Consider the following 20,899-nt stretch of genomic DNA (forward strand, 5'->3'; position numbering starts at 1 on the left):
ATTTTGTGACTAGCTCTGCCTCCTACAGCAGCTATTTTGTGGCAGCCATTTTGCGACTGCACCCACACCACACTGTGTCAGAATTCCAAAGGTGCCCACAGGCTTATAAAGTTTGGGGACCCCTGTCCCAGACAGTTGCCAGTCAGAGCTAGATGGATCAACCAGTCCGACTTCATAAGGTAGTTGCCTATTTCATGTGCAAAGTGTGTTTCAAATCAAGGAAGGAACTCAAGCCATACGGACCAAGGGTTGTCCTTTTTATCTCCTCCTTTGACAACCGGCAATCCGTCTGTCCCCTGGCATTTTAGTTCATTGCTGTGCTCTGCCTTCATGCTTTGCCCTTTTGTTTTCTTTGATGACACTTGTCTTTCTCCCTCCCACCCCTTCAGCGCTGCGAGCACTGTCAGCGCACAGGGGCCACTGTTGGCTGCTGCCTGTCTGCCTGCCTCAGCAATTACCACTTCATGTGTGCCCGCCTCTGCCACTGCACCTTCCAGGACGACAAGAAGGTCTTTTGCCAGAAGCACGTCGATCTCTTGGATGGGACGGTAAGGTGGGAAGGGTTGTGTGGAGGAGAGAGAGAGATCTGGGGGTGGGGGCAGCATGTGAGGCCCGGTATCTCAAGAGCTATGCTCTGGAACCCCAGCCCGAGGTCGTTTTGATGTGAAAACTCGATTGGAGCCTGTTTCTAAAAATGGGGTGGTGGCTGATTATTCTAAGTAGGAGGGGGGAAAGGGAATCCTGAGCTGGGTGTTCTGTTTCGTAGGAGATAGTCGCTGAAGACGGGTTCGATGTCCTGCGCCGCGTCTACGTCGACTTCGAGGGCATCAGTTTTAAGAGGAAGTTCATGGTGGGCTTGGAACCGGATACTATCAATATGATGATAGGTAAATGGGCCTTCCTTTCAACTAGTGCTAGCGTTAAAGTGTGGCTGTAAGATATTTGGCCCCAGGATCTAAATGGCCGCATCCCTGCCATATGTCAGTTTGCCCATGGTTCAGTTGGCTGGGATGTTTTTCCTGTGCATTCCTGAAAAAGGGTAACTTCTGGATGGACGGTGTGCTTGTAAACTGCATCTTTCCTTCCCCTCCTCTGTGACCATTAACAGATCCAAAACCTGCCCCTCAGGGCTGCTGCCACATACTTTTGCTGCGCAGTCTGGCTTCCACTGGCTGGCAGAGGCCTCTCTGCTCACTCAGTTCCTTCCTCTAGGCTCCATGAAGATCGATAGCCTGGGGATGCTGACGGACTTGTCGGAGTGCGAGGGCCGCCTCTTTCCAGTTGGCTACCAGTGAGTGTCTACTTCTAGGAGGGCTGTAGCCTCCTGCCCAGGTTGTCCTTAAGCACCTTCACCCCATGCTGCTTTTGTAGGCTGGACAGGATTTATTTAACATAGTACTTAAAAACCCAAAGGAGAGAGGGGGAGGAGCAGTATGGTTGTGTCACCGCCCTCCCTCATAGATGTTTCTTTATTTTATAAACATTTCCAGTTTTTGCTTAAAAACACGTTTTTTGTCGCTTTTGTTATGAAGACCGTTGTCAAAGGACACCTATCCCTGCAGCAATGTGTTCAGCAGATGCTGCCTGTCGTTGTTTACGAGAGCAGGGCATGTCTCTACGGAGGCCTTGGTGCCACAATGTCTGTTGCCACTCCTTTGTGTAAGACATTCGCAGGTTGGGGCAGTATTACGACAGCGCTTGGCTATAAGATGATGTGCAAAGATGCTCCCTCTTCACCCACCTCCTGAAATCTTTTCCTGGACATTTCTGTTTTTCCCCCTCCGGCTACGAATGTTGGCTCACTGGGAAAGGCCTGTGCAGTTGCCGTCTGGCAAAAAGAAGCACCCAAAGCCTCGAGGCTTACCTAGGATAATTTGGGGCTTTGCTTGGACCCGCTGCTTAAATACATTGGTGCAAGTGATAGAAGTTTGAAAAGTGGCCTCTCTCTGGAGCTGCAGGATCCTCTCTTTTCGGCAAACAAGTATCAACAGTTTACCATTTGCTTTGCCTTCTTCCTGTGTCCCAGGTGTTCCCGGGTTTATTGGAGCACCATGGATGCTCGCAAGCGGTGTTGGTACAAGTGCCGGGTGCTGGAATACCGGCCAAAGCTGAACCAGGAGGAGCCGGATGCATCGGGGGTGCAGGAGGAGAATCACACTATTGTGCACAGCCCAGCAACCCCTGCAGGTCAGCCTGGACTGGGTATTTGAACTGGGCCCTGTTCTCAGATAAGCTTGCCCTGATGAGTCCCATGTGGGGCGGTGGGTTTGGCTCCTTTCACTCCTCTTGTGTGTCTCTTTGGAGCCTGCTGGCCTTGCGATGAGAGATCGGCAAGCCTTTAAGGGCTGGACTTAAGCTAGCTACTTTCTCCAGGCAAACAGCCAGTCTTTCAGGCAGGTAGCCTACTGGGCACGCCCAGATTCAAGGCACAGTGTGTCCCATAAAGAATTTAACCACTGTACGACATCACAGCCGTTCCTATGTGCATATCTTGCCCTCGTGATTGCAAAAGTGAGCAGTGCTGGGTGAAGCTCTAAATCTGGGGTGGGAGCAGCCTTTGCATTGATCAGGGGGTGTGGCTTCCGGGTCCTGCTCGGCCCCTCCTTGCAGCAGAACAAAGTATGCAAGATTTAAACTAGTAGGAGTGTGCATGTGCTGAATTCGTGTGATCTCTGTAAGTCACAGTTCTGCTTAATTTTAGTCTTGGGGGTCAGTTGCACAGCTGTCTCCTAGCTGCCCTTTTGCCCGGTGGCCCTTGTGGTCAGAAAAGGCTTGTAAATGCTCTGCTTTCTCAGATCACTGCCGCTCCAAGCCTAGGGAATGACTCTGCTTGATACAAAACACCTGTCCGGGGCAAGTATTACAGGGTTCTGTGTCTTCTGTCGCTGCCATCTTCTGTCTCTTGACGGCTTGGGGACTCTGTTTCAGATGCTAACCTTGGAGAAAAACACCTTCAGGATGTGGCCCCTCCCTTGCCACCACTGGAGCGTCACTCCCCCGCACAGAACCCAGGGCCTCTGCCACCCCCAGAGCCTGTTGCCGCCAAGCCCAAACCCCTCTCCGGAGCTCGCATCAAAGTGCCCAACTACTCCCCCACTCGGCGGCCGATAAGTGGGGTGTCATCCCGCCCACTGCCCTCTCCTGGTGAGTACCTGTTCTGCACAGTAGGCAGGGAGCCTAAAATAAAGTTGGCAACTGGGGGCCTCAGGCTACTACCTGTTCCTCACAGTTGACCCAACTCCAGAAGCAAAATGGGGCCAAAAGGGAGAGAGAAGAAGCTATAGCAATGGGACTCTTAACGGGTCACACTGGTAATATAAGTGTTGGAAAGAATGGGGTTGGGTCTTTAGCCCATCCACTCTGCATTCCCTTCTCCAAGAGGCCCTCTGTTGTTCTGGCTGACCAGTGTGCTGAGGGTCCTCATCTCAGGGTAGAGTCTTGAAGGCACATAGTGCAGCAACCATATGGAAGTATAACAAGTTGTGGTCTAGTCCGTTCCTAGACGGGAACTCTTTTTTTTTTAATTTATGTGTGTGTGTGTGTGTGTGTATGATACAACAGAATTCAGAGTTTTATTTATATATATATATAAATTAGTTGTCATCCATTTGTAGATGGGATCCCAGGGTGTGGGAAAGTCTTCTTCCATTTGTCCTTTCATTTCTTCATTTCCGCAGTTTAGACGGGAAATCTCTTGGGAACACTCTGTATTTGTTTTCTTATTTAATTTATGCTAATTTTTCTCCCCAATGGGAACTCAAAGTAATTTACATAGCTCACCTCCACGCTGCTGTTCTATCCTCACAAACAGCCCTGCGAAGTAGGTTAGGCTAAGAATGTGTGTGACTCGCCCAAGGTCAACCAGTGAGCTTCCATCATAGAGTGGGGGTTAGAACCCACATCTCCCAGATCCTAATCCGAAACCTCAACCACTGTGCCATGCTGGCTGTTAGTAGCATAATGGAAGAAAGGTGGGATATGGATGAATTTGTATAGTGAGCTTATGACTGGGGGAAAGCCCCCATTGACCGTTAGAAGGGTTTGGGAGGGAGGAGAGGTTAATGGGATGTGAAGCTATTCACTTGCAGCAGGTTCTGTGTGAAATAATTGGAGGGAGGGGTTGTAAACTTCGACAATAGAATTAGGAATTGGTATACCCATTTTAAAAGATCCCATTGAATTTAAAAGATCCCTTTGACAGATCATTCCTTTTTTTCCTTCCTTCAGGGAGCGCGTCATCCATGTCTCATCCTATCCTGACGGTGGGTGACCCAGACTTCCCTACTCCGCGCCGCACCCAGCGCCTCAGCCCCTTGTCACCTAGCGGCGCCCCCCGCACCCGCTGGTCTTCCCTCCCACCACAAGCCACTGCAAACAGGACTAGTCCCCCCAGCACCACTCTCAGGGCAATGCCGCCTCTCCCGGATGACCCCCCGGCTGGGAGCGGCTTTAAGCACACGTCTACCTCTGACGGGCAGCGGCCCACACCTACCTCACCCCCTCCCTCGCCCCCAGCCGTGCCACCAGAGCTGGCTTTTGAGCTCAACGTCTCCGACTTGGAATTCGATGACAGTCTTTTGGACGAGCCCTTTCAGGAAGAGGAACTGGGTGTCCCACGGACGTGCCCCTCGCCCAACCTGGGGCTGCCTCAGCTGGACGGGCTGGGTGATGCGGAGAGCGAGGAGGAAGGAGAGGCCGAGCGCTACTTCCGCTTCCCGCGTACGGTGGTGACGCGAGAACCTCCCCTGCCCACATACCCTCTGGACCTGCCCCTTCCCCATATTCACCAGCTAGATGGGATAGACGACGGCACGGACAGCGAGGCGGATGCTACAGGGGGGCACTCGTCCACCAAGGGCAAGCAGGGGGAAGCAAGCGTTGAGAGGGAGCTGGCTGGCCCCGCTCCTGCTCCAGAGGACCTGCCTTCTGACATTGTGGACTTCGTGCTAAAGAACTTGGAGGCTCCTGAAAGCAAGGCCCCGCTGCCCATTTGCCCCAATCGGACATCTCCGCCACCACCACCCCCTACCTCCGCCAGTCTTAATGGCACCGAATCAACCCACCCGAGCCCTGCTCCAGATCCGACCCCAACCTTAATGCTCAGCTGCGCCCAAGTGCCCGGTGGCCCCGAAGTAAAGGTGCTGGGCTCTGAGGGGCAAACACCTGGCTCCAGAATCATCCTGGTGAACAAGCTGGGGCAGGTGTGCATGAAAATGCAGGGTGAAGAAGGTGTGCTCAATGCTCAAGACGGGGAGCAGGCCTCCAGCTGCAAGGCCAGACCAAACCCTGCTCCTCCAGTCCAGCCTGCGCCCGCCCCCAGCCTTAACACGGTCATTTTACGGGCACCCCTAAGCCTTGCTCCAAGCCCTGTTCCCACCTGGACCATCCGGGGTCCAGTGCTCAGCATGGTGCCCATGATGAATGTGATGGGCACAGCGCCTCAGGCTGCCGGAGGGCAGTTGGCATTGGGGCTTCCTCAGACTTGCCTCTTGCAGCCTGTGGCCATGAATCCAGGGGTGCTCAGCCTTCCAGGCTTGGTGTCCTTGCCTAGCCCCCGCCCAGCTATCCGGGTCAAGAGAGTCTCCACCTTTGTTGGAAACATGCCCCCCAAGAAGGTGAAGGTGGATGGAGTCAACGAAGAAGAGCCGTCGCCGGTGTTGCCTGCAGGGACTCATGGGCATTTGGTTAACAACTGTCTCTCTGGCAGTACAGTGGGCTCTAGGTATGTAACACTCTGCAACAAACATGTGTTGTCCAGTAGCTGTTTTATCATAGTTATTTGTTTCCAACAAACTTGAATTAGAACTAGTGACCTGAGTATTGTTGCAGTGCCCTGGCTGAGGAAATTCAGCAAAGGCAGGGGCGGGGAAGCATGCCTTCTCAGATGCCTTGTCTACATACATGTATGTGTGCATGTGCACACTGGCACATATATAAAACAGTAACAGTCCACAGAAGAGCCGGGGGCGGGGCGGGGAATAGCACAAAGGTGGTGGTGTACCCATGCCTATGAAGTTAAGATAGTCATGTCAAGGTCCTTGTCTGGAGGGAAGGGTGAGGTAGCTAGACCTGGGAGTCCAGAACACCTAGCACGACTTCCTGTTGGCCCAGCCAATAGACATCACTGATTTGTCTGTGTTATTCTTCAGGATGAGTCTGCACTTTAATTCTTTCAGCCTCAGTTCTTTATAGACAGTCTTTGTCATTAATGGGGATGGTAGAACTAAGGTTCTGTGATAAGCTCCTCAGATGAGCAGCCCCTCCCAGCTCACGGGCTCCCACTGAGCCGTCCCCACGGAAGTGCCGTGTATGTTTTTTCTGTGACTGAAGGCACCATGGCTTTTCCTTCCCATGGTGCCTTTCTTCATCCGTAAACCTCTGTTTAAAATGGGCAGTGCAAAAACTCTAAACTCTTCTTTGCATGAGACGAAAGTGAGAGGAGAGGGCAGCGAAACTCCCCTTATGAGTCTCCTCTAACTCTCTGAATTGGCTATTATTGTTGTAGCCAATCCTGTAGTAAGACCGGGGTTGTCACTCCATGCTTCCTTCTGATTTGCTTCCCGGCTGGCATCCTCTTCTGGCGAGCTTTCTGCTTGCTCCTTTGAGCTCCTTCCATGTGGCCTTGATGAGAGCATTGTTTTTTGATATATGGCCCATTTGCCTTGCAGCATTGGGAGGGTACGGATGAAGACCCCCTCGGCAAAGGGTGTCCTCGACCTGGATGCGCCGAAAGAGGAGGACGGTGCTGCTGGCAAGGATGATCTGTGAGTGTGATATTGAGACAACGGGAGCCCAGCCTTTTCCACCCGGAGAGCCTAACCGCTCCTGTCTCTCCTTCTCCCTGTAGATCCCCGATGGAACACTCCCCTTCCTTGGCAGCCTTGCGCTCTCGTTCCGGAACACCAGAGCAAAGCCAGGAACCACTGCTGGAACCCATCTGGCACAGATACGCAGGTACAAGAATCTCCCTCTTGTACTGGGAGGTTGGCTGGTTGGTGTGGCAGCAGGGAGGCTAGTTTTTATTTTTTTTATTATTTCGATTTATAAACCGCCCATCCTCAGTTCCTGTTAACGCCTCTCCTCTGGTACACATACCCCTAGCATTAAAATTTTCTCGCTTTCCCTCCCTCTAAAAGTTTGGAAGATATGTGCCTACATGTAGATTTATTTTATTTATTATGTCATTTATACTCCGCCTTTCTCACTGAGACGCAAGGTGGATTACATAGGGTGAGATTAGTACAATCAGTATCAAGGACATTTCTATACAGTGTCAAGGACATTTCCATAAACAATGTCATAGGATTTTACAAAGACATAGCATTAGTAAGGATCCAATACAGAGTTGAAGGATTGCTGAAACAGACCATAATCACTTCTAGGACTGACATTAGACAATGTGAAGCACAGATAGTATATAGGCGTACATATTTAAAGCAACAGATAATATATAAGGTGACATAGTGGTGAAGTCTGTGTTCTCTAACTCATTAGCAAAGCAACTGAGACCCCCTCCCTACAATACTGTCCTCCTAAGTAAAAAGCCTTTTTGAATAATTCAGTTTTGCATCATTTACGGAAAGCTGGGAGAGTGGGGGCTCTCCTGACCTCCTCAGGCAGACCCTTCCACAGGGTAGGGGCCACCACAGAGAGAGCCCGAGTATGGGCTGCTGTTGATTTCACCCATGTGCAGGCTGGCACCTGCAAGAGACCCTGTTCAGATGAGCAAAACTGCCGTGGAGGAACATAGAGAGGGAGGCAGTCCCGTAGGTATGCTGGGCCAAGGCCATAAAGACTTAGGCATTTTTTTAACCAGACCGTGGGAGGGGCAGCGACCAGCTGCCCCTCCTTTGAGAGAGAGTCTCTCTCTCCCTCTCCTCTCTCTCCCTCTCCTAATTCTACATGCAAGCGTTCTTTCAGTCTGGTGGGTCATCTGTGTGCTTTGTGCTGATCAGAGAACCAGACAAGTTAAGCAAGAGCCAGGCCCCAAGACAGTGACCTCCGTTAAGAACGCTGCTCAAGCCCCTCAGATCGAATTCCTTGGGGCAAAGTTCCTTGTGAGTGGTGGCTACTGTGATGAAGGTTCTTTCCCCAGCGTTTCAGTTGGCACCTAAGATCGTTGGGCTTTCCTTTTTCAATTTCTCCTTCCTTTCTCAGCTTGGGCTATCATGCATGGCAGCTCAATTCTGCTGGCGGGGGGTGCAGAATCTGCTCACCCTTACCAGCCCCATTCTTGCAGCCATTGCAGCATCACTGAAAGCCTTGCTTCTTTGTGCCCTCAGTGGGCCTTTCCAGCTCGGACGAGGACAACCTGAACCAGGAAGACAAAGAGAACGAGGTGCCCCGCAAGACACAGCCCCACCTGCGCTTCGAGATCACCAACGAGGATGGTTTGAACGTGCAGGCCGACAGCATTGAGGGTGAGATGGCAGTCCTCTTTCGGCTACGCTCTACCAATACTTGCTCTGCTTTTTTGCCTTTGAGTACCAGCTGCAGTTATGCTGTGCTGGGCTTAGAGAAACCTTGCCAGTCTCCTTTGCCAGATTGCATTTCTCCTAATCTAAGGTCAGATGTTTGATTCTTCCACGAAGAATCACCTGTTGCCCTTTCTCTATTAAGGTGCCTGGAAAGCAGTGATTGAGAAGGTGCAGGAAGCTCGAACCAATGCCAGGCTCAAGCACCTGTCCTTTGCAGGTAAGGGGGGCCCCTTGCTCTTTGCCTAACCAGCCCCCCCTCCACTTACCTAGTGGCAGACGATAGCATGGAACTGCAAGGCCGGAAGGTGATACTGAAGCTTGTCAGGGGCTCTCTGGATTATATTCCCAGGCTCTGGGGTGGGCCTGGATTTACCTTGCAACTGGGACAAGGCTCAGGGTGCCCGCTCTTGTGGCAGGCATGAACGGAGTGCGGATGCTGGGCATGCACCATGATGCTGTCATCTTCCTGGTGGAGCAGCTGCATGGCGCCAAGGCCTGCCATAAGTACAAGTTCCGGTACCACCAGCATGAAGGCGAGGAAGAGGAACTGCCTTTGAACCCTCACGGCTGTGCCCGGGTCGAAGTCTACGTAAGGTGAGCTTTCCCAGGTGGTCTCTGTAACTGTGGGTTCATCATCGTGGTCACAGTGCAGTCCCACATGGGTACTGTGCAGGCAGTTGATGAACATCAATTAAAGGTAAGTATAATCCTGTTCCTCTCCCAAGGCCCAGGTGCCTCTGGGTTAGAAATAATGGAGAGTGTCCTGGAACCAAAATTGCACCCCAATCTGCAAAGCATTGAGCTAGGAAAGGTGTTCTTGATTTATTTATTTATGTAATCCACCTTTCTCATCAAGACTTAAGGCAGATTACAGAATTTAAAGCAATGCAATAGGAACAGTGTAACACACATAATGAACAAGCTGGAACATGCCCAGTGGAGGGCAATGAAGATGGTGAGGGGTCTGGAGACTGAGGAAAGGTTGAAGGAGTTCGGTATGTTTAGCCTGGAGAGATGACTGAGAGATGATATGATAACCATCTTCAAGTACTTGAAGGGCTGTCAAATAGAGGATAGTGTGGAGTTGTTTTCCGCTGCCCTTGAAGATCGGACCAGATGGGTTGAAATGAAATCAAAGGAGTTTCCGGTTAAACATTAGGAAGAACTTCCTGATAGAGTGGTCCCTCAGTGGAACAGGCTTCCTCGGGAGGTGGTGGGCTCTCCTTCTTAGGAGGTTTTTAAGCAGAGGCTAGATGGCCGTCTGACAGCAATGCTGATTCTGTGAACCTGGGCAGGTCATGAGAGGGAAGGCAGGAAGGGTTACATCAGTGCTTAGTTCTTGCAGCCCCTTCTTATATGCCCAGGGTAGTGCCAAGCATCACTTTAGGGTCAGGAAGCAATTTTCTCCAGGCCAGTTTGGGTAGGGATCCTGACGATGTTTTGCCATCTTCTGGGCATGCAGTAAGGGTCCCTAGGTGTGTGTGGGAGTGGGAGGTAACTGAATTTCCTACATTGTGCAGGCGGTTGGACTAGATGATCCTAGAGGTACCTTCCAACCCTATGATTCTATAATAAACCATGCAATAAGGTTGGGGCACAAAGTTAGAAAACAGTGTAATATATGTATAAAGTGTGATATATACGCAATGCAGAAACTGTATTTCGTAAATTAGAAAACAATGCAATAAAAACAAGATAATGCATACAGTAAATGCCATAAGCTATAGCCCTTGTCTCTTTGTAAAAGCATCCTCCTGAACAATTCCATTTTACACATTCTTCATTGAGTTGATTGCTTGATGAACAAAACGCACATTGGGGCAGGAGGAGATGGGTAGGAAAATCATGCTGTGCACTAAAATGGATCAATCCTCCCCCCCCCCATTCGCCAGGAAATGCACCTTTGACATGTTCAACTTCCTGGCATCCCAGCATCGTGTGCTTCCAGAGGGTGGCCCCTATGATGAAGAGGAGGATGAAGTGCAGCTCAAATCCACTAGGTAAGAGGCCGTGCCATTCTGAAGTCAGAGAGCGTCCCCCTGCCATCTGTGCATAATGGAGATGGGGACAGCGTGCAAAAAAAAGAGTACCGGAAAGGCTTCTGATTGGGTGACTTGCAGTTAACAGGAAGTGAGCCATGCTTCCTGTTGCAAGGAAATCAAGGTCCTCTGATCTGCCACCAGTTGGCCCCGGGATTCAGAGAGCCTCGACTGCCAAAGGTCCCTATAATCTTTTGAACTACCATCTACACTGGAGTCCTGTTGCAGAGCCTCTTCTGATCTGGAAGGAGAGCCCACATGATTATCAAAAAGTGCTTTCCTGGCCTGCACAGTGGGCCACTGAAGTAAAAACACCAGCTTTTAATATCGCATAAACTTTTATAAGGAAACAGATGAGTGCCCATTCTAGCATCATTTTCCCCCATCCTTTTTTGTTCCGACTGGTGTGTGCCTGGCTACACATGATGGAAATTCAGGAAACCGTGTAGGGTGGGGTTTTTTGCTTGTTTATGTTGTTGATATATATGTATTTTTACATAAAAAGAAAATGGAGAGGAGAAAACAGAGAATAAGGTTTTTAAAATTTATTTGATATGTTTATATGTAGTTTATTATTTAATGCATTTATCACCTGCCTTTCTCTGAGTCTCTAGGAGCATTACAGTTATAAAGACCAATATAATCCATACAACGAATAGTGCAATAAAACTGGATTATACACTTAAACAGAGAGGAAATAAAAGTTGTATAATACACCCTATAGCCTAGATTTCACAAATTAAAGGAGCCATTACAATACAATACTAGCGGATTCAGAAACTAACCCTTAAACACCAGAAAAGAGGCTTGGTCTTCTTGGAAAGTGCTTACTTTTCCTCGGGGCTTTTATTCTGGGGAAAAAGAGGTGGTGGAACTCAGTGGGTTGCCCTCAGAGAAAATGGTCACATGGCTGGTGGCCCCGCCCCCTGATCTCCAGACAGAGAGGAGTTGAGATTGCCCTCTGCGCCACTTGGCAGCACGGAGGGCAATCTAAACTCCCCTCTGTCTGGAGATCAGGGGGCGGGGCCACCAGCCATGTGACCATTTTCAAGAGGTTCCGGAACTCCGTTACACCGTGTTCCCCCTGAAAAAAAGCCCTGCTTTTCCTCACAATCCTCTTTTATAGAAAAATTTTCTTCAGAGATTATTACATCCATTTATGTTACCTAATTGGTATTGAAAGGGGGATTGGCTGCTTTCCAGGTCCACAATATTGGCTTTTTTATCTCCCAAGAAACCCCAGCATACACGGATCTTTTTGTACATCCTGAAGCCTGCCAGCGGGTAGCCCAGAATTGGATCAAGCAAAGAGAATTTGCAGACCAGCATAGTGGTTAGAGTGCCAGACTAGGAGCACTGGATCAGGGAGAGGCAGGTTCGAATCCCCCTCCTATGCCATGGAAGTTGGTTGGGCGACCTTGGGCCAGTCACACACTCTGAGCCTAACCTACCTGACAGGGTTGTTGGAAGAATAAAATGAAGGAGCGAAAGTTGTAAGCCACTTCGGCTCCCCATTGGGAGAAAAGTAAGGTAACTATATAAATACTGTTCTAACCATGAGTCGAATAACTAGAATACTTCTTGCCATCATGTTCTTTACAGTTCTTTAATCTGTCCACTGTAGACCCTAAAACCAGAACTTCCTTTTGAAATGTCTCTTAGTCAAACCCACCAGTCACAAACCTACCCCCTGGTACTAGTTTCTTTATCTAGTCTGGCCTCTTCTTCTTTCAGGCGAGCCACTAGCTTGGAGCTACCTATGGCCATGCGATTTCGGCACTTGAAGAAAACTTCCAAGGAAGCTGTGGGCGTGTACAGGTAATGTCCTGAACCGGCAGCTGCTTGTGTGAATCCGCAGCTCTGGTCTCCTCTGCAAGAGGGCAATTTCCTACCTGGCCTTTTTTAAAGGAATGGTTGCCAAACTTACTTTTTGACCTGCCTCATTAATTCTTATCCTTTTAAACTAACCCATTTCTAGAGGGGTAGCCGAGTTAGCCTGTTGTAGAAGCAAACTCGAACCAACAATCAGTGGCACATTAGTTGTAATTTATTTCAGAAATAAACTTTTGTGAAGTCTTTTTTTTAAGGTGTCGCGGAACTTACTTTCCATTTTTGCCATTTGACGTGCCACAGCGTTCCTCTTCCTCCCCCTTCCAGGTCAGCCATCCATGGCCGGGGTCTGTTTTGCAAGCGAAACATTGATGCCGGTGAGATGGTGATAGAGTACTCGGGCATAGTCATCCGTTCAGTGCTCACGGACAAGCGGGAGAAATACTACGACAGCAAGGTAACAGGCAGGCTGCTTGGAAAGAAGCCAAACCCGGGAGGGGGACAAAATTTGACGGAACAGAGGGAGGGGGCTGGTAAGTTGGCAGCTGGAGCAGGCAAGTTCTCTGAATCTGCGAGCTTTCCCCTCTCACCAGGGCATTGGATGCTACATGTTCCGCATCGATGACTTCGATGTGGTGGACGCCACGATGCATGGCAACGCCGCCCGCTTCATCAACCACTCCTGCGAGCCCAACTGCTATTCGCGTGTCATTCACGTGGAGGGCCAGAAGCACATTGTCATCTTCGCCTTGCGGCGCATCTTCCGCGGAGAGGAGTTAACCTATGACTACAAGTTCCCCATTGAGGATGCTGGCAGCAAACTGCCTTGCAACTGCGGGGCCAAGCGATGCCGCCGCTTTCTCAATTAAGGACTCATTTCCCAGCTGCAGCCCTTCTCTAGTGTCTGCTGAGGAGGGTGGGGCATGCCCAAGGGAGAGGAAAGGAGAAGAGGGGACCGGACCCCGCTGGACCGATCCAAGTGAGCTGCTGCAGCACTGGCTCATCCCTTGAGGCATGGAGACGATTCATCTCCAAGAGCATCAGCGATGCCCGTTTTGTGTCTGAAAAGGAGGCTGTTGTCAAGGCAACAGCCCAGTCGCTTTGAATCTGTGGCTTGAAATTATGGCAGGCAGAGATATGGGACAAGTCTAGAAGGGTGTCCCTGACCCCTTATTTGTGCCCATCTGCTTCATAAATCCTAATTATTATTATTATTTTTCCCTTGTGGGGTGAGAACAGCATTTTCTTTAATTTTGTACTTTTAAATTTTGTGAATTTCCCCCTTCCCCTTGCTTAGATTCTCTGTTTAAATGAAAAAAAAAACAACCATCAAACCCAGGAGGATGTAAATATTTGTACAAATTTCTAAACCTGTTTATTTTCTATGCACTTTTTTATTTAAGATGCTCAGTCAACTCAGACGGGAAAGGGTTGGATTCTTGTTGGTATAATTTTAAATAAAACGCAATTTTGACACGAGTCTGAGATCCATTGCGCTTATTTCGGCCTGAAGAGGAGGAACGTGTGTGTCTGCACACACAATGGGAGAGAAAGAGAAGAAACTCCCTAACCGGAGAGCTATTTTCCTAGGAATTTATGTTCTTAGGAGTTGATTCCAAAATACACAGGGACTAAGTTGGCTCACCTCTTTTAACTTCCATTATGAAGATACAATGGTGTGCTTCCGAGTGTTGTTCATGAATTTAGGCTACACGTTTATTTAAGATAATGTTGATCATCGGTCTCATGGTGACTGGTGACATTAGTAAAACCATATCCTCATTAAAACAAAACCATGCCTGGCTAGTCATAGCGTCAGTTCTTCATGCTTCTTCTGAAGTCAGGCCCACATAGTCTAAAGGTACATGCTCTCAAGCACGCACAGGACTGCAGCTTTAGTGAAAATTAAGAAAACAGGAAAGCTTGGCCTTTTCTTCTGGCTCCATTATATCTGTTGTACCTTCTTGAAGGCACATTAATTTTTAATTTTCTGTTCGTTCTGGACTGCAGAGAAAGGGTTTGTTCAATTGAATTAAACCGGTCTGTCTCAGAAAAGGAAATCAAGTTTCTCTTGTCCTAAAATCAGTATTGTTTGCTCTGTTTCAAACAAAACTGTATTGTCTTTCTGAGCTGAAGTCACTGAACATACTAGAGTTTGCGTTCATTTACATGTTTTGGAGATATGCTACTTATTTTTATTTTATTTTTATTCTATTTTCTCCGGTGGATACTTGAAATGGCTTATATCGTTCTCCATTCTATCCTCGCTCTCTATTCTGTCCTCACAACTCTGTGTACTAGATTAGGCTGAGTGTAACTGGCCCAAGATCACCCAGCAAGCTTCCATGGCAGAGCTGGGGATTTGAACCTGCACATCCCAGATCCTAGTTGGGCAGGGTGGCATGCACCACCCTGGCTCTCCTCCATTCTTCTCCAAGCAATGGATAAAGACTTTCTCATTGGCAGGGCTCATTTTGAGGGGGGAACGCACAGGAATACAGTTCTGGTAGTTCTCCAAAGAGGTCACATGTCAGGTGGCCCCGCCCACCTGATTTTCAGCCACTTTGGGCCCATCGTGGCCAGGATTGAGGCGGAAACAGCCAGGATTGGTCCTGAAATGGCCTAGATTGGGCCTCTGATGGGTGGTGGATCACTCTCCCACTCAGCAACGGCCTGATCCTGACCATTTGGGGCCTCTTTTTGGCCATTTTCAGCCCCTTTCCCCCATTTTGGCCCAATTTCGGCCCTGAATGGCCAGGATTGGGTCCAAAACAACCAGGATAGGTGATGTCAGGGGGTGTGGCATATGCAAACCAGTTATGCTAATGATACACTTCCAGTGATGGCAAGGGGCGTGGCATATGCTAATGAGTTATGCTAATGAGTTCCTGAAGCTTTTCTACAAAATGACCCCTGCTCATTGAAGACCATTTTGTCCTTCAAGCACCTAAGTCCTCAGCCCAATTCCCTCAATGAGCTACAGCTGGAAAAAGACGCTAACCATAAAAGAACATGGGATCAACGGGAAGATGCAGCCTGACAAATTTGCTCTTTGCGGGGCATTTCTGCAATGCTTATGGCATGGGTGGCTGTTTTAATTGTAAACCATGTTTTCAGTGCATCTGGAACTTTTCAATAAAATGGGGAGGAGGAGGAGAACTTGTGATGGTGAAGGGATCTTAAGAACAGGACATTTCTCAGACTGGCAGGTGACTGATGGTAGCCCGATAGCCACTTGGAGATTACCTTTCTCAGTTTGCCACTGAATCAAGAACCAAGGCAGTGCCTGATTCTCCTCTGTCGTTTATAGTCCTCTTTCCCTGTTTGATGTAAGGGTGTGTCTGTGACAAAAGGGATGAAGGAGGGCAGGAAGGAGAAGCTGTGCTACTACTTGAAGCATTCCACCTAGCTTTAAAAAGCCTTTCCAATGTGTAGCATGACACTTTCTATATGGAGAATGAGGGTGCATTTTGAGTAAAACTTCTGATTAAACCAAATTCCATAATTACTGGTGCCCTGTAGCATACCAACTTCCACCTCTTCCCTGGCCAAAATTCCCCTGGCACAGGAATTTTCAGAATAATTATCACCATTTGGAATTCGGCCTTCACTTCCTTTGTTTTACTGCTATGGTGAACGCTTTTCCTGATTTTTTTGCTTATATTTGGATTTTACATAGTTACATCTAACCTTGTGACTTTTGACCTTACTGTTTACATTTTTTCTTAACCATGCAGGGTATGCATGTATAATATATATTTATTTAGTGAAAACTTGCTACATGCATCTGATGAAGTTGGCTCTAGTCTATGGAAACTTGTGCTAGATTTAAAACTTGCTAGTCTTTGCCACCAAGACTCCTCTTTGTTTAACTGTTCCTGGGGGAATAATTTCCCTGCTTTGACTTGTTGTGGCAAGTGGCCAAAGGCTTAATTATAACCACCTTTTAAAAAGATGTTATAATGCAGCAAAAATTGTGGAACTGTGTTTTTATTCAACACATTTTACACTAGCAATGCATACAGACCCTAATGCATACTACCGATCCAACCCTTGGGGTTGGGTGGGCAGGAGTAGGTTTAGTTATCCAGACAGCATACAGAAGACAATCCTGAGTCTTTATTGCTCCCAAGGGGAAAAGCACTTGTGAGCACGCACACACACAGATCTGCAACCAACTTACACTGAGAACTCAACCCAACTGAGACCCTCCCTTACATGCCATGAGGTGGGGAAAAACACACTAGTATGTGATACACATCCATCCCACTTAAAATACACAAATTTGGACTGGCCATTCATTTCTTTGACGATGCCTCGCCTTGCAGGAAAAGTTAACTGTAACACTTGTTGGACGTGTGGCTTGGCTGCACTTACCCAAGTTAGCTTGCTCTTTCTTCAAATTGTAAAGAAATAATTTTAAAACTGGAGCAAGCCGTTACCCAAAGGTGAGGAAAATGCGCTTTGCTCATGCTCACAGGCACTGTTCCTAGCTTTGTAAATAGCCAGCTAGGAAACCCAGCGCACTAGAAGAGTATGTTAGGGTTGCCAACCCCTGGTCGGGAAATTCCTGGAGATTTGGATGGGGGGTGAGGTTTGGGGAGGGTAGGAACTTCAGCAAGGTATAATGCCATAGAGTCCCCGTTCCACAACACCCAGTTTTCTCCATGGGAGGTGATCGCTGTAGTTTGCAGATCAGTTGTAATTCCGGGGGATCTCCATAGCCACCTGGAGGTTGGCAACCTTTTAAAAAACGTTCTGGTAAACGGAGAGGGCGAGAGCAAGCCCGGTGACTACAACTCCCACCATGCAACGCAGGTCGGAGAGCCACTGTTCCCACAATGTAACGCGCAGCCCCAAGAACTACCGCGGCCGGCAATGACAGAAACTCCCAGCACACTTTGCGAAAGGGTCCTGGCCCTGCCTAGCCTCACTTCCCAAAAGCCCTTGGGGAAGTGGGTAGACTACACGTCCCAGAATCCTTTGCATGTTGCTCTCCACTTGAGGAAGTAGAAGCAGCCTAGAGGGGTGAGTTTTTATGGGGGCAAGGAAGCCTAGAGCGGCTCCTTTTTTTGTTTGGGGTGGGGGTGGGGGAGAACAGATATTTGGACAGGGTTGAGAATGGCCGGGTGTTAAACCGGAGGGGCTGGGTAGGGGCTTCTCTCTGGGCCTCCCTCCTTCACCAGTGTCCACATTAACTTCCTCTTCTGCAGCCGCAGCATCTCTCTGTTGATTGCCCCACTTCTGGGGGCCTTAAGGCAGCAGGAGCGCCGCCACCATGAACCTGGATCGAGTTTCCAACGAGGAGAAACTCAACCTGTGTAGGAAATACTACTTAGGTGAGTGGTTATGAAAGCCCCAGAGGCAGCATGCTGCAGTAATTAAAACTGCACTCATCACATTCAAAATCTGCACTAACAGGGCTGGGTCTACTCTGAATTCAGTGTAGCTGAGCTCAGTGGAGGTTTACTCCCGGGTAACAGGACTCTAGCCTGTTAAAGGAAAGCGGGTCATCTTTTTGATGTTCTTTGCAATTTGCTTATTGTTTAATTATTCATAGTCCACCTTTCTCTCAGGGTGGATTACACAGTGTGAGTCAGTACAGTCCATTTCAAAGTCGTTTCAATAAAGAGTGTGATTGGATCTATACATGCAAAGTTTTAAAACCAATCCAATACAGTGTTAAAGAAATGCTGAAACAGAGCATAAGCTGACATATTTAAACAACACAGAAACTACCCAGTAGGATCATATGTACAGCAACAGACATTTCTGTAAATAATGTCATGGTGGTAGTGGTGGAGAGTGCCCTCATAGCTGACTTATGACAGCCTCTAGTTGGATTTTCAAGGCAAGAGACTAACAAGTGGTTTGCCATTGCCTGCCTCTACAGCCCTGGTCTTCATTGGAGGTCTCCCATCCAATTACTAACCAAGGCCAACCCTGCTTAGCTTCTTGAGATCAAGCTCCCCTAGGCTATCCAGGTTGGGCAAATAATGTCATAGGGTCCTATATATGTCAATTTTCAATAATAACAACAACAACATTCGATTTATATACCGCCCTTCAGGACAACTTAATGCCCACTCAGAGCGGTTTACAAAGTATGTCATTATTATCCCCACAACAAAACACCCTGTGAGGTGGGTGGGGCTGAGAGAGGTCCTAGAAGCTGTGACTGACCCAGGATCACCCAGCTGGCTTCAAGCGGAGGAGTGGGGAATCAAACCTGGCTCTCCAGATTAGAGTCCTGCCGCTCTTAACCACTACACCAAACTGATTTTTGCTGAAGAACCAGCAAAAGTCTAATAACAGAGCTGAAGAAATGCTAGTATTGGTCACCATTTCTCACTTCAGAGCTGTAGCAAATCTGAGCGCTGTATCACCAGCATGCTTATTTTGAGTGGACCGTTTTTACGGTTTTGCCATTTATGTTATTTATTTAAAACATTTTTATGTTGCCTTTCAACCCAGCATAGGGTCCCCAAGGTGGTGAGCAATCAAAAACATTAAAATGAGCTTTTGATTGTATATAGTATAAAAATATTGAAAGCAACAATTAAAGAAAACACATATGTGATTAAAACACATATGCAGGAAGGAGGATCAGTGGGGAAATACCAAGCAAAACAGATAATTCTTCACCCTCTGGCAGAAGTTAATGATGGAAGACCGACAGATCTCCCGGTGGAGGGAATTCCATAATTTTGGTGCCTTGGCCAAGAAGGTCCTTTCTCAGATTGCCATCCATGTAACCTCAGAAGGCAGGAGCACCCAAAGAAAGGTCTCCGAAGATGACCAGAGTGGTTGGATAGATTCATACAGGCGTAGGCATTACTTAAAGTATGCTTGCCCCAAACCATGTAATGATTTAAAGGTCAATACCAGCACCTTGAATTGCACCCAGAAGCTAATTGGGAGCAAGTGTAGGTGGAACAAGCCTGGACTGATGTAGTCCGTACTACCCGTTCCAGTCAACATCCTGGCCGCAATGTTCTGTACCAAGTAAAGCATATTCCTTACTATCATGAATGTAGACCAATAATGGATCTTCTGAGTTTTGAGACTATCTCCTTTTCTCTGACCATGTTCTAAAACTTTGTTGAGCTCTTTTCTAGTTAGAAAAGGGAAACATACATTTGTGAAATGAAATGTGCCATTGGGACGGGGGGGAGGGGAGATGAGAATTCATTCATTCTATTCTCTAAACTTTGCTACTTTCGCCGGTTTGTAGAGGGCTTGTGAATTTTCGTTGCAATGAAAACATACGTGTGTGTGTGAGAATATTGGTAGTGTAACACTTCTGCTTTTATTTCACCGTGATCAACGAGTGATCATGGTGATCAACGAGTGATTTCTTTCTCCCATCTCTCCAGGTGGCTTTGCCCTACTGCCTTTCCTGTGGCTGGTGAATGTTTTCTGGTTTTTCCGAGAGGCCTTTCTGGTGCCAGCATACACCGAACAACTGCAGATCAAGCGCTGTGAGTTTTGTGTTTGCGTACACACATGAAAGTGGTGAGGGGACTTACGGGAAAGGGATGTGGCAGGGTGCATGAGGGAAGTCCCTGCTAGATCAGATCAAAGGTCTCTATCCTCCAGCATTTCTGAGAAGCCCACAGGTGGCACATGAAGACGCTAATGCCTAGCCATTCCTGTTGTTCTCCTGCCACCCCCAGTCTGGCATCCTGCCTCTGAGCTTGGAGGTTCTGTTTAGCTGTCACAGCTAATAGTTGTCAATACAGGTTATAGGATATAGGTGTAGGGGAGGGGCAGTGGAACATCTTAGCATACAGAAGGGCCCAAGTTCAGCCCCTGACATTTTTTTAAAATTTGGATAATAGGTGATGTGAATGATCTCTGCCTATGACCCTGGAGAGCTACTGCAAGTCTGAGTAGACAGTGCTGACTTTGGTGTTCCAAGGGTCTGATCTGGTATATGGCAGCTTCATGGCATACAGACCTTTCCTCCCATGACTTTATTAAACATCCTTCTAAAGCCATCCAGGCCTACAGCCACTACCACATTGAAGGCTTTGTGAGGGACAATGAGAATCGCCTATTTGACTAGCGCATAAGATTGACCCTATACCTAGATGTGTTGGCTGCACTATATGGTAGAAGCTGGCTATGCCTGGGTGGCTCAGGGGGACTTGACCTCCTCTCGTTGATGCCCCGACCTGCTCTTCTTCCCAGATGTCCAGCGTTCGGCTGTGGGTCTCCTTTTCTGGGTGATCGTTCTGACTACATGGATCAGCATCTACCAGACGCACCGGGCCCAGTGGGGCGAGATGGGTGACTACCTCTCCTTCACCATCCCTCTGGGTACCCCCTGAAGAATCCCTTCTCTTGCTATCGGGAAGCTTCTAACAATTTTTCCAGTGGACTTCCTGGGCATTGGTTGTCTTGATTTCCCTATGGAACTAGAGTGGCATCGTGCCATGCTGAACTGAGGAGAGGGGAGGCTCCTCTCAATGTTTCCCAGGATCCTCCATCCAGTGTACCCCAATTACAGGCCGTTTGCAGAAGTGGTCAATAAATATGGGATTATCCATC

General features: G+C 48.3%; 2 protein-coding genes across 3 annotated transcripts in view; both read left to right on the plus strand.

Annotated features, from left to right (window-relative positions):
* The window catches only part of KMT2B (lysine methyltransferase 2B), a 56,065-nt gene extending 42,246 nt beyond the window's left edge, over positions 1-13,819 (plus strand). Inside the window, exons 23-37 of the mRNA XM_054999112.1 lie at positions 390-548; positions 767-887; positions 1,213-1,291; positions 2,027-2,187; positions 2,929-3,144; positions 4,228-5,722; positions 6,669-6,764; positions 6,848-6,954; positions 8,283-8,420; positions 8,620-8,694; positions 8,894-9,071; positions 10,370-10,477; positions 12,251-12,334; positions 12,674-12,803; positions 12,940-13,819. Coding sequence (XP_054855087.1) covers positions 390-548; positions 767-887; positions 1,213-1,291; positions 2,027-2,187; positions 2,929-3,144; positions 4,228-5,722; positions 6,669-6,764; positions 6,848-6,954; positions 8,283-8,420; positions 8,620-8,694; positions 8,894-9,071; positions 10,370-10,477; positions 12,251-12,334; positions 12,674-12,803; positions 12,940-13,215 — 3,423 coding nt within the window. The 3' untranslated portion in view covers positions 13,216-13,819. The remainder of the gene's footprint in view (positions 1-389; positions 549-766; positions 888-1,212; positions 1,292-2,026; positions 2,188-2,928; positions 3,145-4,227; positions 5,723-6,668; positions 6,765-6,847; positions 6,955-8,282; positions 8,421-8,619; positions 8,695-8,893; positions 9,072-10,369; positions 10,478-12,250; positions 12,335-12,673; positions 12,804-12,939) is intronic.
* A 3,484-nt stretch (positions 13,820-17,303) lies between these two features.
* Positions 17,304-20,899, plus strand: PSENEN (presenilin enhancer, gamma-secretase subunit). 2 transcript variants are annotated; one of them, XM_054999574.1, is made up of 4 exons: positions 17,304-17,374; positions 17,560-17,685; positions 19,723-19,827; positions 20,540-20,899. In XM_054999574.1, exons 2-4 carry the CDS (start codon positions 17,625-17,627, stop codon positions 20,677-20,679), a joined length of 306 nt encoding a protein of 101 aa, XP_054855549.1. In that variant the 5' UTR covers positions 17,304-17,374; positions 17,560-17,624; the 3' UTR covers positions 20,680-20,899. The 2 variants fall into 2 exon arrangements, with proteins under 2 accessions (XP_054855549.1, XP_054855548.1); XM_054999573.1 differs by lacking the exon at positions 17,304-17,374 and having other exon boundaries at positions 17,421-17,685.

This window comes from Eublepharis macularius, chromosome 15 (assembly GCF_028583425.1).
Source record: "Eublepharis macularius isolate TG4126 chromosome 15, MPM_Emac_v1.0, whole genome shotgun sequence".
Taxonomy (NCBI): Eukaryota; Metazoa; Chordata; class Lepidosauria; order Squamata; family Eublepharidae; genus Eublepharis; species Eublepharis macularius.